The sequence below is a fragment of the Pelodiscus sinensis genome, chromosome 4 (genome assembly GCF_049634645.1).
Source record: "Pelodiscus sinensis isolate JC-2024 chromosome 4, ASM4963464v1, whole genome shotgun sequence".
Classification (NCBI taxonomy): domain Eukaryota; kingdom Metazoa; phylum Chordata; order Testudines; family Trionychidae; genus Pelodiscus; species Pelodiscus sinensis.
This window is the reverse complement of record NC_134714.1, coordinates 120,404,849-120,421,357: the sequence shown is the minus strand read 5'-3', so window position 1 is coordinate 120,421,357 and position 16,509 is coordinate 120,404,849. Positions and strand designations below refer to the sequence as shown.

The 16,509-nt window shown below is 47.3% G+C and overlaps 1 protein-coding gene across 7 annotated transcripts in view; it reads right to left on the bottom strand.

Annotated features, from left to right (window-relative positions):
* Positions 1 to 736: 736 nt before the first annotated feature.
* Positions 737 to 16,509, bottom strand: part of SLC25A22 (solute carrier family 25 member 22) — a 93,739-nt gene continuing 77,966 nt past the window's right edge. For 6 of the 7 annotated variants that reach the window (XM_006114865.4, XM_075928251.1, XM_075928250.1 and 3 more), the window contains exons 8-10: positions 13,792 to 13,946; positions 12,188 to 12,263; positions 737 to 11,362 (exon numbers count right to left, since the gene is read on the bottom strand). In XM_006114865.4, the coding sequence (XP_006114927.1) occupies positions 11,209 to 11,362; positions 12,188 to 12,263; positions 13,792 to 13,946 (385 nt within the window). In that variant the 3' untranslated portion in view covers positions 737 to 11,208. The remainder of the gene's footprint in view (positions 11,363 to 12,187; positions 12,264 to 13,791; positions 13,947 to 16,509) is intronic. The other variant, XR_012903685.1, reaches the window with a different exon arrangement.

Sequence of the window (16,509 nt, the reverse complement as noted above, 5' to 3'; positions counted from 1 at the left end):
AAATGTTCGGTATTTTCTGTTTTTCCTGGCTCGGGCAACTTCCTCCCGCCCACCCCAAACAACTTTTCCCCTAGAGTACCAGCACTTTTTTCTTTTAAACACACTGGTTTCAGGAATTAAAGGGCCCACAACTGTTTTTCCGGTTCAGTCAGGTTTTTTTTTTTTTTGGGCTTAAGTTTTGCTGCTATTTTTTGGGGGAGGGTTTCTCAAAAGTCAAAAAGGGGGCATGATGCCAAAAAGTTTGGGAACCACTGAGCTACACAGACACATCACATTCACAGCAGAGAAGGCATGTCCCTACTATTTCTCCTAGTACTGTTTTGTAAATCCCTAATTCCATATCCTTCTGTTAGCCTTCCTGGGTACTCGACAACTGCACATTGCAAAAACACACACACACACACACACACACACACACACTTTTTATACTAGGTGGGTGTGGGTGAGTGTAACGCAAACATGTAATCACAGGTCAGCAGCAGGGATTCATACCTAGGGGTAGAAAAGGTATGGAAACAAATAGGGCACTGAGCTGGGACTCAGGAAGAGATTTGGGCTCAGCTCCTAGTTCTCCTGCAGTCACCCCCTTTGCCTCACTTCCCCATCTAATACATGAGAATACTTCACAGATATAGGTGCCAAAGCCAGTTGTTGACCGGGAGCATTCAGATGCTATGGCAATGGGACCAGATAAGCAGACAGATCACACCTCCCCCATACAACAGAGGAAATCCACTTCTGTTTAGAATATTTATTTTACAAGACAATACACAAAAAATGACAATTTTTTAAAAACTCTTCAAATAGGAAAAAAAATCATTTCTCCCCCTTAAAGCAGCAGTTTTTAAATAGTACAGGTATTGTCCAGGATCATACAGCAACAGGGTACAATGTTATACGAGGTTATTGAAAAAACGCTAACAGTCAATGACTGTACGCTTTGAAGAGCACAGCAAAAGTTTAACACACACATATAATGGGCCAACATTACTGCCAGGAACATGGAACTGAACAAGCTGGGTTTTAATGGATGGAATGTGAGTCTCCCTCTTAATACCAAGAAATAAATAATAAAATCTACACAGAAAATAGTCCAGTCAGTCAAAACACTGTTAACTGAAATTAGTGTTGCTGAAAGGGATAGGTGACATGGGGATCTATTTGGTCTTTTCCATGTTCCTGATTAGCTACAGTTTAACAACTACACCAAGAGAAATGAAAAGATGAGTTCTTCATTAGTAGAAGGGCCCAGTGCACTTTCAGAACAGCACGGACTCATGCCAGCATTGGGAACAGCAAACTTGACAAGTACCTAGCATATAACAGCAAATATTAGCAAATACGGTAATAACAAAGCCCAATATCGTAGCTCGACTCCCTTAATGCCTCAGGAGCAAACAGATAATACCTCAGACACCAAACCACAGACACCAACGCACTCTATAGCAGGGAGCATTCACTTCATCACTGTCACTGGGGATGCCACAAAGAGGACCACATTTGGGGAGGGAAGACAGGTGATGCAAACAGAGGGGGATTTTATGCTGCTGGTCTCCTCGGCATGGTTCAATAGCCAGTCACCACAATGGAAGGACTCCCATTGATTCCAGTGGGCTTGGGAAGGATCATGTGTTTAGCTTTCCCTTCCTAGGAGGGTGGAGAATATCTTAGAACAAAAAGAAAAGACCTCTCCCCCCCCCCCCCCCCCCCCCACACACACACTCTACAGTGCAGAGCTGTGCAAACCCAGACAGACACACAAAGCCTGCATGCAGAGGTACCCACACACAAATCAGCCAGTTCTGCCCTGCATATACATACATACACACACCTTCCATTCATTGGCTGCATCTGCTGCTTAGGATGGCAGATGTGTGCCAAGTGTTTGGACCACTGCAAGGGAATCGCTTGGGCTAGGAAAGCCTCCCAGACACAAGCCAGGGCTAAGGGAAAAATATCTAACCAAAAAGGCACACTCATCTCCCACATCCTCTCCTCAGGTTTGCTCATGTCATTCTTTCATTTCAGCCGAGGAACTATCCCTTCCTTCTCCCACACAATTTCTGATCCAAAGCCCATTGTAAGCAGTGGGAGTCTTTCCAGGGACTTCAGCAGGCTTTGGCTGGGTCATCCCACTTTGCGCCTTGCCCCAAAGTCATTGCCTGGCCTATTCCTGATTGGCTACGTGTCTAGTTTTTAAATCAAGAATGGTCATTTGTTCCCAGCTTTCTATGGATCGTTCCACTATAGTAAATCACAAGCCTGCCTCTTTCCAGTCTAGGACTTGCAACACTTAGTGCTTGTAGGCAGCCCTTTCCACAAAGATGCTAATTCACTCTCAATACGCTCGGAGACTGGTAAAAACAGATCATTTCTCCTAAGAAGAAATGGGAGGTAGCATGTTGACGTGACCTGATTAAGGTCACAGAGGGAGGGAAGTATCAGAGTGGAGATCACAGCTCACAAGTTCCTGACTCTTGGACCAATGCTCAGATTACCCTTGCTTCCCAAACTGCCAGAAGTACGGGTGCAAGGTGGAACACTTTTCAGGGAAGGTGGCCACATACAAATGGACACACAAAACCACTGACGTTGCATGGCAGTGGTTCTCTCTTGTACCTTCATCAATGGGCATTTTCCAGCATTTGTAGGATCCAGGAAAGAAGAGTGTGACAGGGCCAGAATGGTGTGGGAATGATTTTTTTTCCTCTGAAGAAATTAAAGGCCAACGGATCTTAGTTCCCAGAAAAAAATGCTGCAATGCAGCCGCACCTTTAACAATAGGCTCAAGGTTCCCTGCTTCCCTTCCAGAATGGCAGCTCTAGAGCAGCCACTGGCTGACACCAAACAGACTGAACCGTCCAGAAAGAGCAGGGTCCAAAGCACAGATTCTTGGGCAGCCAGTGAGAGAATGGAGCACATTTAGCATGAAGGGTTTGGAGGAAGAGGACTCCAAGTATCCCAGCCTGCTCCACATACTCTCATTCAAAATATTTGTGCAAATATCAAGGGCAGCAGCACTTCCTGTCCCTCAGATATAACTGCCCACACACAGTACAGGACATTTTGTTGTGGTCCCTCATTCTTAGGAAAATAAATGGGCTGGCCTCAAAGAGCTTAGTGCATGTCACATACAGTAGGATAGAAGGGAAGCAAGTCTTGTTTCCATGGAAACAGGAGTCTGCTCCTGTTCCTGAGAGCTCAGTTCTACTCCGAGCCACAAAGCATTGTGTCTGGCTTCCTTAGCACTTCTGGGGTCAGGGGCTGGGTTGGCTGCTCTGAAGAATGGCATGCCCCATTTTCCTGCAAAGGCAAGCCCCTAGGGCCGAAAGCTCTCAAAGCCCAATGTGTGAATCCAGGTATCACGCTGGTTGGTTTCTCCTGAGGCTCAACATAGGCCTCAAAAGTCATAGACATGAGAGAAAGGCAAGTTCAAAGCATGCGTAGGGGGAAATCAAGCTGTAGGAGAGAAAAAAGTGAATTCCCACCCTGCCCACCGCGCGGCAGTTCCAACAGTGCACTCCAGGCTCAGTCAGGGATGAGCATGGGTAACGGTCAACTGGCACACAGAACACACAGCTCTACACAGTAAAAATCCAGACCTCCTCGCTCCTGGGAAAGATCTACTGCTGGGCCCCGAAATAGTCAGAAATAGATTATGCGAGTAACTCCAAGAAAGTCTTTTCCTACACGTAAAGCTACGTTGATATTCCAGCTCACTCCATCCTAGAGATGTCCTGCAAAACATTCCCTTCTCTTCGGTCAGCCTGCTTCCCTACCACACATGTACAAGGGGAAGACGAATTATGCTGGGAGGGCTCCATTTGGGGAAAGCATTTGTACTGCCCTTGCTGCTTCCTGTCAGGATCAGCAGCAACAAAATAGAACTTCCCCACGGTGTTGCCTTCTTGTGGAAACTGCTTGCATAAGCAGCATTGGGCCTCCCCTCCATTCCCATTTGCCTGCAGAGCTGTTGTCAGTGAGGTAACTGATGGAAGATAAAAGGGCCTACTCTTGCAGCCACATGAAGGCAAACCATCCAGGAATAGGACAGAACCCATAACACATGGCATAAGCCTCCTGAGCTTGGACCCATCAACACTAGCTTTGCCATTCCCCAGCATGGGCAGCCTCAAACCTTTGGCTGCTACAGTCTGGATTTTGTAGTTCCTTCTATGCACCTCATCCCATGTCCAGTACCTGTTATATAAACAGTCACCTCCTCCTTCCTGTGCAAGGTCTCTTCTGCAGATCCCCTCGTTTCAGCTCAACAGTGCCAACTCTCTACATTCTCACCATCAACCCTTTATCAGTTCCCTTCCAGACAACCTCCCACGTTAGGTCTTGCTCCGTGCCCTTGTATTCACTACTCCCCTCTTTCAGGAAGCTTTCACAGACCTGTTCAGCTTCTATGGAGCTCCCTTTCAGACATGCTGAATAAGACTGGTAAAAAATGTTCTGTCAACCGCTCCCCCACAAAAAAATTTGATAAAAAATGGGTTTTTACAGTAACGGTTTTTCACTAAGTGTCCATGGAAAATGTAATCGTTTTGTAAAAACAAAATAAAAAGCCCCCCAAACCTAGCTAATTCACCCCCCTCCCTCAAAGAAAACATTTCAGTTAGGATGTGCTGTCATGGTGCTTCAGGAGTCATGCCCCGTTCTCTGTGAGCCAGGCTCTTCAGTCATATTACATCTCCCATGGTATCCTATGGACAAGGGCTCCTATGATGCACGGAACCCTCCTCGCTATGAGGAAAGACTGTCGTACATCATGGGAGATGTGATCTGATCAAAAAAGCCCAATTTACACAGGATAATGGGTGCACAAGGCACTCAAATGAATCCCACGAGGCACCATGGCTACATTTTCAAGTTGAATTAGTTTGGTTTTTCCACCAAAAAGTCACAGTATTGCATGGGGAGAAAGAAAAGCCCATTCTGACCAGCTTGAGTGCCTAGTTTTCATCCTTAGCTAGAGTTAAGGAGAATTGCAGGTATTGGATACTCCATGTTTCCATCATTAGCCATTTCCCACTCCCTAAACTCCCCCCCAAAAAATCTTTTCTATCACCACCAGCCTCCAGCACCATATCTGCTTCCTTTTGCAGTTTTCTCTGTGCCTCTTCCAATTCCTGGCCACATGCCATGTACCATGGCCTCTGTTTATTAATAACCTGCACTCATGTGGCTGCTTTAAAAAAAATAAATCAAGTCAATGGCTCCCTTTTTGGTGAGTGCACAACAACAAAACCCAAGTTTAACGTGTCACATGCCTCACAAAGTCCATTAGGGACATCAGCAGGCACATCCTACAAAAGCTTTTGAGGTTCCCAAAAGCATCAGCACTATTTGCAGGCTGATCAACAGTTTGCTCTGTTCTCCATGAACTTTGCAGGAATGCAAGAAATTTCACACATAGTACCTCCGATTAGTCTTTTCTATTCCTGACCAAAGACAAGTGAGCTTTAGGCTAGAGTGGAATATCCCATTCAGTCTCATTACAGTGACTTATGAGAACCTCTTGGGAAAAAAAATCAGTATATCCAGTTGACTATATATTGCTGGTAGCAGATTTTTAAGTATTATTTCTACCTTTTGCATATTAATTGCAAAGTAAGGGCGAGATCCTCAGTTGAGAAATTAGTATGGCCCCATTCTAGCTATCACATTATCATTCTTGCATCACGTCAGGTTTCCCCAAGACACTGTAATCCATGTTATTTAATTGGGCCTGAATACTCAGTCCAGTTCATATTTTAAGAACTATCAACTCTTATTAGAATGCCCATAAGCTGCATTCTGTAGCACCTTCCACCTGGAGACAAATGCAAATGGATTAAACCTCACCCACGATGAGGTAGGGAAGCAGGATTTTCCCCATCTCACTGGGATACAGTTTTAGCAGCAGAGCCAGGTGGATCCCAGAATTCCCAACTCCCATTCCTATGATCTACCCACCACAAAACACTCGCTTCCCTTAGAATCAGGGGAGGTTGTTTGTAACTGAACCAATCATTTAATCTCAAAAGTCTAGAGACAGAGGAGACTGCAATCTAACTTCAATATGCCAGAGCTCAGGGAACATCATGCAGACGGATGGTATGCAAGGAAGCTTCCGTGACTGTTTTAGTGGCCACGTTTTATGCAAAATGAAGCCTTCAGCCTCTGTAATGCTGCAACCTTCACTTTGTTTTCCCCCATTTGAGGTGGGATTCTGGCCTTCATGATTCACTGAATTGTAAGACTATTACACAGACTGGGATTAAGGGACAGTTGACCATGGGCAGATTAGGTCAATGGCTTCAAGTGGCTCAGCTAAATCAGTTTTAAAACAGGATCAGAGTAGCAACCTAGACGACTTGGCTTTGTAACTACGTCAGGCTACCTTCACCTCTTCAGGCCAGGGCTATGCAATGGATCCAAGCTAGGTTTGGTATAGCTGAACTGGTTAAACAATTTCTCCAGGACAGGCCACTTTTTGGGGGTAAGCCACAGGTCAGAAAACACTGGCTTTTATTGGTAAGGTCCCAAGCCAAAGCCTTGGCTACTACAATCCCAGCCATGTTTATTATTATTTATAAACTTAGGGCCAATGTTTCTGAAAATAGCCTGATTTTTTTATGCCTACCTTAAAACATCCCAAGCCAAATTTCCAGAGGCACTGAACAGAATTCAGGGTGCTCGGCTCTTCTGGAGAAAAAAAATAAGCCACAAAGTGCCTTAGCATGGGCATGCAAGGACTGAACAGCCATTCTCAGAGGCCACTTCTCAACATTTCAGTCTTCCTGTTTCTGAGATGGAAAGAATTAAACTGAACTAAAGAGAACTCAGAGTGCAGCTCTCAAAAATCCTCCAGGTGCGTATCATACCAGGTACTTCGTACAAAAGTATTAGGCTGGACTCAATGCAGTATAACACACCACTATCAGGGGCTTAAAAACACCCTTGGAATCGAAAAAGGGCTTGTTCTGGGAGTCCATTTTTAGGTCTATTGCAGACACTTATTTCTCTAGTAACCTGTAATCTCTTTAGGAGCAACCAGCCTCACCACACAGGTGAGCCCCTGAGCCAGCCTGTGGTGCAACTCTAAATTAAATTCCAAATGGGAACAGTGGTAGCAAACAGGATCACCAGGAAATAAAGCCAAGGGATCATGGGAAATAGAGATTGCTTTCCCAAGCAGTAAAACTCCCACATTTCTACATTCCAGGTCATTACTGCTGGAGCGACAGGAGAGGATCACCAGGGAAACAGGCAAGTCCTTTTAACATATAGCATTAAATGCATTTTAAAAGAGTCTCCCCTCCCCTGCACTAGTCCCAGACCCTGCCCCAGGCCTTTCACTCCCCAGTGAGCAGAACACACAGCCGAGAGCTGTAGCACATGCACAGGTACAACGATGGAGCTGGGCACATGCTTGGCTGGGTTTGTGAAGCCACTAAGAAGGGGATTTGGGTACAAACCCAACATTCCCCACTTTCAGCAGATTTGGGCATGTTCTGAAAACCCTGTGAGACATGGGCCTGCAAGCTCCATGCCCCGCTGCTAGGTCATTGGGTAGCCCTCAATCTTGCCCTGGAATCAAGACATGATACTCCCCTCAAATCCTCTGCACCCCGATCCTGGCTCTCCTCCTTCAGGATAAGCTTTGTAGGAACGTGAGCTACATTCCTGCCTAATACAGGCCCAGCTCCTAACAGGTGTGGATTCTTCACTTGGCCTTGGCAAGCTGACCAGAAGGTCTGAGCTAGTCACTGAGCACCACACTTCCCCAATGGCCTTACCACCTGCAGGGAAGGCCTGACCCTTTTGGAAAATGCTAAACATATAGGAGGAGGGGTAGGGTGTACGGCACTAACAGAGAGTTAAGCTTCTGCTGAGTGGAAACTTTTACAGCTTGGAACCACACTTCCACACAAGGATATTAGCCATTGGTGCCAACAGCAGGTGTACACCAGATCTAACCCCCCCCCCCTCCATGCAGCCCATCCCACTCAAATCAATGAGCTACAGCTGCCAATTTCAATGCTGAATGCTCCCCTCCACAGCTGGAATGATCAGAACAAACAGAGGCACCTGCAGCATTCATGGGCAGTACCAGGCAGCCCTGCCAGGAAGGTACAAGGCTTAGCTCTGGGCTGGGGAGGGAGGCATTAAAACTAATGTAAGAGTTTTCGACTTGAAGAGTTGCAGGGTCACCAGCTAGAGGCAGCTCCTGAAGCAACATCAGGGGTTGCCCTTTGAAATTCCAGATCTCAGGCAGCTGTAATTGCAAAAGACTCCCCTCCCCCCCCCCGTCCCTGCTAGGTTGGAGCAGACAGCAGCCACAACCGCAGCTCATGAAGGTTTCTCACGGACATTCCACACAGAGTTTACTGTGAGGAAGATGAAATTTAAAAATAAAAATTGAGGGGGAGACAGGAGAGAAAGGGATTTTTTCATGGAGCTTTGCCTGTGGCCATAAAGCAGCATTTTCTGGGCCCTTTTCCATGCTCATTCACCATGTCAACAACACTGCGGGTCCACATCACTGAAACCAAACGGGAGCAAAGCAGAGAGCTGGGAGCACAGATAGCCTGGTAAAAGCGGAATATTTTAGGGGGAGAGGCTGCTTCAAGCTTGTATTTGCCACAGAGCTCTACATTTTGTTCTGACATTTACTGGCAATGTATTTTTAACCCCAAATTGTATAAATCTTACACACCATATGTTGGCTTCCCACCCCCTATTTTTGGTCTACCATTTGAGCATTAACATTTTGCCGAGAAATGCAAAAAGATCCAAGTAAGCTGCAAAGGATTGTTTAAAAAACTAGGCTGGTGTTCCTTTTTGATTCCTGGTGGTGTATAGATATGGCTGGTTTATAAAAGGGAGGTCCCTTGCTCTTTACTTTAAAAGATCAGAAATTTCAGCTCTTGGATTTCTCTGGTCTTGCTGGATGAGCTCTAGGAATCTAGGGGGATGTTTATTCTGAACTCTCTCTCTCATACAAAATATCCCTTTCTCCAAAACATAAGTTAGCCGTTCACATGAAATAGCAGTTAATGCATGAGGAAATGTGTGTGACTAAAAATTCCTTCCCTATCAACTGCTCGGCTTTCATTCTTTTGAATCACCCACTTCACTCGCTTTCCTACCATTGCTCCTCCAGCCTATAAGGGGATCTGAACTTTGCATAAAAAGCCATCCAGAAAAACAAAAACAAAACAAAACAAAACCTTAAATCCCTCTACATCTTTCAGGCCTTCATTATACATCATAAAGTAGGGAAAAAACAAAAAGTCACTATGAAAGAAACCCCCAAACTTTTCTTTAAATGCAGATCAGAAAAAAACCAGAGTGATATAGGCATCATAGTAGTGATCACAAAAAGTTGTTATGAAGAGATAAATAATCTATCTAGATTCCCCATGTAGGATTAAGAATTATTTTTTATCTTTCACATAGGCAAAAGTGTGCTGTGTGATTTAGCTGTGTAATATGCTCCTTTATATTAAAAGGTACAGGATCAGGACAACTCACCTGCAATTTAGGTTTAACAAAGAAAATGGTTTTGAAATATACAGGATGTGAGGTGGAAGCTGTTTTTTAAATTAAATATTTGCCTCCTGTGTCTGAAACACTAACATCACCAGGATGCAAATGATGGGGAAGCAAAAAGTGAAGCAGATTATCATCAAAAAAATGAAACTGACCAGATGAGTTTAAATGCTGAAGCAGAGTGAAGTGCAATAATAAAGCACGCCAGATTTTCAGTTCTCACCCTTGTGACAATCCAAAGTGATATTTGGTAACAGAGGAAAATAAGAGGTTTGGGGCTTTTAAAAACATTGTTTTAGCTTAACAGTGTCCCTTTAAAACAGAATTTGTGTGTGTTGGCAGCCTGTCATCCAGTCAATGACCAGCTCCTCAAAGCAAGCAGTAAGTCTGGCTATTGCCCTCAGTCCCACAGCTGGATGCATGCCAGCATGGATCCAACTGCTGTCCTATTGCCTCTCCGTATACAGTTCCTCCCTAACCTCACAGAAACATCACAGCAAAACCAGATAGGGACTTTGAGGGGAAAGTCATATGGAATTAGGTCCCTGTGGAAATAAAACAGATGCTTGGACCTCATTTCCTTTCCACATCCCAATTTTGGTCTGGATAAGGAAACCAGCCTCCAAGTATTTCGAGCCAGATCCTCAACAGGTGTACTAGGCTTGTCCCATGGATTTCAATGGATCAATGACCATTTGCACCAGCTAAGGATGTGGCCTATCAAGATCTTTAACCAAAAGACCTGAATCTGAGACTAGCTAGGACCCCAGGGAGGGACACATCTCAGAGACAGGCCAAAAGACACAGACAACCAGTATTCCCGACGAGCAACTGCGTGACACATCAGACCTTGACTGACGTAAGGAATGTAATTGGATTGTTTTTCTTGCATCGATAAAAAGTTGATCCCATGTCTTTTCAGTCTCCCTGCTCCCACCGGTAGCTCATAGCTAAACACCGAGGTATCTGAAGATATTCACATGATCCCAAGGACATACTCTTACAGAGCAGACGCATTGCAAGTACGTGCAGTGTACGTTTTCCCCCCATGCAGGCCCTATGGCCCCCATTTAAAAGGGAAGTTCCTTTGATTTAGAAAAAAAAAAATCCCTTCACTTCCTCTGATTGCCAAGAAGTTCATCCAAGTTCAGCTTCATTTGCGGCTGGAGGGGGGGCGGTCCAGGACCATCCCTTTCACAGAAACTTTTTGATTCTGGCACCTACTTGCCTCCTCTAGTGATAACGTGGGTTCCCCTTTAGAAGGAATGCTGGGGACTTGTTTTCCCAGAGGCCTGGAACACCAGAAAAGGGACGGGGAGAACAAAGAGTCCGGTTCTTTTGCTCCTTTCTTGACTGCCTTGTAATTCAAAGGGTGTGGGCGGTTTCCTTGCTAGGAGAAGATCCAGAGTCTGAGAGCCCAGTCTGTGCTAACAAGTGTCCTTACGAATGACAATTAAAAATAATAGATATGCATAATTAAATATTATCCTAGTGGGCCGGTTGGGGTGGGGACAGATCGAGAGGCGGAAGGGGCTTTTGTTTGGAGACAAAACTTCACTCTCGAGGTTGCTGCTTTAACCATTTGTGCTGTTGCTCTGACACCATCAAGGATGCAACGAACGAACGCTAGGACGAATTCTGACCAGCAGCGAGAGTGCGCGAGGGTTAATCCCGGCGCTTTGGAAGCATGTCTAGGAGGAATTCTGCGATGCCTATGAAATAGACGACTTGAGCGATGCCGAAGAGAGGGGCGATGACCAAAGCTCTGCAGTACGCCCCCTTCAGGAAGGCCAGAGGGCCTTCCTTCTGCCAGATTTTCCTACCAAGACACAGATACACCAGTTAGATTCAGCATAAACTGACCCCGCCAATTGCCCAGAATAATGTCATTCATCCTAACACAAATGTTTTCCAAAATAAGTTCCTGTATTTGTCACCACAATTCGGATGCTAAGAATCCAACCCATTGCCATATTTGGCATCAGGAAGGAATCCCCCCGCACCAAGTCAGATTAGCAGACTTTGTGGTTTTGAGCGTTCTACTGCAGTATGAGGCATGAGTCACTTGCGGGTTTAAACTAATGTAAATGGTGGATTCTCTGTCATTTGAAGTCTTTAAACCAGGATTTGAGGACTTCAGTAACTCAGCCAGACATATTAGGTCCATTACAGGAGTGGGAGGGCAAGATTCTGTAGCCTATGGTGTGCAAAAGGTCCTGCAAGACTGGATCACAAAGGAAGTGGTAGTTGCTGGCTGCTACAGATCTCACCCTTATCTATTTTAGACTTCTGTATTAGGATCTGGGCGCTCTCTCATATAAAGACCAAGAGCAATAGCAATATCTCAAGTCAACTCCCCACAGTCTGTTTCCTTGCTCTTTTCTGCTTGAGGCAGAGTAGTTTTGAGGCTTTTGCTTTTCTCCGAGGAGGGAGGTGGTGATGGCTGGGAATTTCTGGTAGAAGGGGGAAGCAGCTTTATTAGCCTTTCCCAAGGACAGGATACAACCCTTTTAACATTCGGATAAAACAATTTAACAGAAGCTGTTGGTGTTGCAAATCCCTACCAAGAGACAGGCAATGGAATCTGCCTCAGACAGAGACATTGCAACCTGATCTGCTGGTGACCACCACAGAGACATTTTACCTGGTACAGTCTAGGATTCCTGAGTACGTGTCCTCATTCACTCCCCTCTTCAAGGACTGCAGCCTCGTCTTGATTACTGAGGAGAGAGGAGAAGCTTTAAAGAACCCTGTTAATCCCAGGCATGGGCTGCTCTGGCTCTTTTCCCTCAAAGCTTCCTTCAGGTGCTTTGCACACTGCCGCATAGCTCTTTAGTAGGCACGAGTGATGGTTTAGGGCCTAGCCACGCCAAACTGATGTTTATGGATTCTGGTGAAACTCCCGGAGGCTCCCTGCAGTCCATGGCGGCCAGAGGCTGGCAGGGCTGGTATCACCAGCAGCCCACATGGGCCAGGAAGCCCACAGGGCTCATTTAACCATGTAACCAACTTAAATTGTAATGGTCACACGGTTAATAGTTTTAGAAGTTTTTTACATCCCAATCAGAGTATCAGAAGACCAGGGGAAACGTTACCTGTTCCTTTACAAATGGTTGCAACACCGTGCACACAAACACAATGAGAACACAATTTTAAAATCGGAGTCTGATTTATGGTAGTCCACATCTCTTACACCTGATTTTCAAAGGCCCTTTAAAACGTCTGCAGGTGGGCATCCCCAAAAACTGAAGCACCAAAACAAAAAACTGGTCACACTTAGAAAAAAAATCTTGGTAATATACAATTAGGAGAAGGAAAACTTCTTCCTGTTGTTTCTCAAATGTTAGCTTTGAAGACCGGGGTGACACCAAGTGGTGTTATCAGAAGGCATACGCAGTCTAGTACACAATAAGGCGGTTTCCCCATCAGCTCATCTTGGATGTACATACACCTGAATCCACATAAGACATGACACACTCTTATACACAGCAACATGTCCATCAGAGTCAGTGCTAAGGGCCAGACATGGCCATTCTCAGGAGTTAAACCAAATGGAGGGGGGAGTCTAGTTCATCCAAATGGAGGGGGGAGTCTAGTTAAACCAAATGGAGGCTGAAGAAAGGGACAGCACAGCTCTTCCTTGGCCAAAAACAGTGGGCAACCTCTCTCTCCTGAGCTTGGGGGCAAGCTCTGAGCCCACAGATCTCCTAGGCCTCTTTCCAGGCTGGTGACATGAGGCCCTTTCAAATCTGAGCTGGAGGAACAGCAGAAGGATCTGGTGCCTGGCTTGGGAGTTCATGAGGCTCACAGCCTATATTCTTGCTAGTTCCTTCTGATTGCCAGAGGGACAGAGAACCTCCCCTAGACAGAATAGCCCTGTCAGAGACCTCTTCTCCTGGCACCGCACAGAGGTGGGAATGGGTGGGGTGGTGGTATAAGGGGTGTCCCTGTACACAGAAGCCATCTCTTTTCTCCACTCCATCAGTGCTTGGCCACCTTTGAGTCCTTTGTCCCTGTGCTCATCCCCAAAGCCAGGTCTCATTATGCAAGGCCACATCAATGTTTGACGCCAACGTCATGGCAACACAGAGCCACCATCGGTGGCGAGTTCCTCCTCTTCTTTCAAGCTACCATAACGATTGCCCACGGGGGGGGGGGGGGGGGGGGAGTAGGTGTTCTGCGACGGGATGTCTGTGAAGCTCCTCATTACCACCCTGCGACTGGTAGCATCTCCCACTCAGAACTCACCGTCACAAGGATTGACGGCCACTGCTGCCGTGCTGCCCGCCGCGCACCCAGACAGGAAGGACACGTAGAACGGGGCCTTGACGTCAGGGCTCTTCTGGCCCAGCTTGTTCAGGTTCGCAAACAACGGGAAGTAAACGATGGAAAATGGAACGTCTCTGTAACAGGAAGGGGTCGGGGAGGGAAGAGGGAGAGATAGTGATCAACAGAGCCACATCTCCAGGCTAAGCAGCCAGTCATGGAAGGAGCGTCATGGGTCAGCAAAGGTTCCAGGCCAGGACTCTTCCCCAGCTACTGGAATGACGTGAAAGGGGGTTTGACACAGACAGTCCCTCTGCAGCTTCCACAGCCCACAGACTGAGTTGGGGAGTGGATCCTCAGGCAGGTGTAATTCGGCACAGCTCTGCCGGAGCCAAGTGAGCTGCGTCTATTTACTCCAGCTGAGGGCATGGCCCAGCATGTCCACAGTTCTATTTAGTTTTTTAAAAGAAAAGTTAAAGGCCGTCGCTTGGCCCCGTCGCTCCCATTGGGTGTTACAACCAATGTTGAGTGCGTCAGTCGCCTGAGAAGAGCCATTTCAAAGACACTCTTCACGCTGGCTTCCCACAGAATATCAACTCAAGGTCAAGATCTCAGTTCTTATTTTCAAGGCACTCAATGGCTAGGACCACGATAGCCCATAGTCCCCTCTCAGGCTCTGGTGGGGGAGGAAAAGGGGAGACTTGGCGCTCTCTACAGCAGGGGTTGGCAACCTTTCAGAAGTGACGTACCAAGATTTAACTTATTCACTTCTGTTTATGGGTCTGCATGCCAGGAGGGACGAGGGGGAAGGGGCGGCAGGCTGGGTACGGTGACCTTTTTTTTGAACCAGCTGCAGGTAGGGAGAATGGTTTAATTTAAATGATTAAATAAACTAAGCGTTTTAACTCATGTTAGTTTATCAAACTTCATTTTAAATAAAGTAAAATATTAATTTATGTCCAACACAAAAGGTTTCAATGTTTTATTTATGGCATGGGTGGGAATCCTGTTTGGGTTGGGGGGCCATTGTCAGAAAAATCAGTTGGGGACCACACAAGTGAGAAGCAAAAAAAAGTCTTCTCCAAATAAACAACCAACCTTCACTGATGTGGCCCCCAACTGAGATACCTCACTTCTCTCATGCTCCAGCCTCACCGGACGAGGGGAAGGGACATGGAGGTCTGAGGTTCAGGGTTTCTCATAAGCCAGTTTACTTTTAGGGGGTTCTGAAGTTTGTTGATTTTATGGACTTCTTTAGGCTCTGGAATAGGGACAAAAATGAGGAGTTCAGTGTGGGAGACAGGGCTGCCAGCAAGTGGGATAAGGATGCGGTGCAGGGTCATGGAGGGAGGTGGGGTGCAGAAGGGGGAGAGGTTGCAAGTCTGGGTGGGAGGTAGGGCACAGAAGCAGGCTAGGAGTAGAGTGTCTGGCCAAGTGGAGGGAGCAGGAGCAAGGGAGGGTGCAGAAGCAATGGTGGATTGAGGAGCAGGGTGTCTGGCCAGGCTAGGAGGGAGGGTGTCTGGTCAGGAGGGAGGGAGCAGGAACAAGGGAGGGTGTTGGAGCAAGCTGAGGATGCAGGGTCTTGGTAGGGGGAGGGCAGTGAGGGAGGAGGATTGGAGTGTCATGGCCTGGGCATGAAGGGGGACACTTACCTTAACCCCAAATGCCTTCGCGCCCCCTTGCAGAAACTGCCACGGCCACTCAGTCTCAGGCCGGCCCCAGAGGCCAGAGGCACCACTATTGCAGCCGGAGGCATGGCTGAAGAGCCTCAGCCGCAGCGCTGCCTCCTCCCACCACAGCCTAACCTGCTGCCAGGGAAGAGGGAGGGCTCCAGCAGCTGTGTGGCAGAGGAGGGGCAGGGCTGAGCTCCCACCCCATGTGCCATTGAAAATCAGCTCATGTGCCACTTATGGGAGGTTGCCTGCCATAGGGTGCCGACCCCTGCTCTCCAGTAAGGGTAAGTCTCATCTGCATGGAAGAGGGAACTTTCCCATGGGCTAGTCCAAAGCCTCACCACCTTCCACACCAAGGGCAAGGAGCATTTCTATGGCCTGCCTTCTCCAACATGGATACAGAGCAACACGTGACAGTCGCATCTCTGCATGTGTTACAACAGGGATCAGTGTGGCATAAGATCCTACAGAGCAATGGGAGGTAACCTGTAGCTCATGGGCCACATGCGGCCCACTGGGGCTCCACCTGCAGCCCACAGGCTCCCTGGATGCCGCTGGGGCACTGGAGTCCCACACTTCCTATGCCTCCCGCATCCCTCCCAGTACTTTAGGAGGAGCTGCAGATTGCCCAGTTCGCGCTACCTCCCTGCTCTTCCCCCTCCCTCCCAGAGCTGGAGCATCACACATCAGCTGTTTGTGGAGTTCCACCTCTGGGAAGGAGGGGGAGGAGTAGAATGCAGATCATGCAATTTGCATGCTCTGAAAGTGCTGGGGGGGGGGCGGAAGGTAAGTGTGGGGCTCTGGTGCCCAAGTGCATGAGATGGACGGGTGGTAGATGGGGGGGGGGGGGCACAGGTGAAACCCTAGTAGGCCATATGCTGCTGCAGCCCACTGACATGAAGAAGGGCCACTCATGCTGCCCACCTACTATTCATGGTTGCCAATCCCTGCTAGAGAGATTCGAGGGAAGGCAGGCTGCCAAGAGTTCTCACTCTGTCTCTGCCCAACACAAAAGCATTAGGGGCCT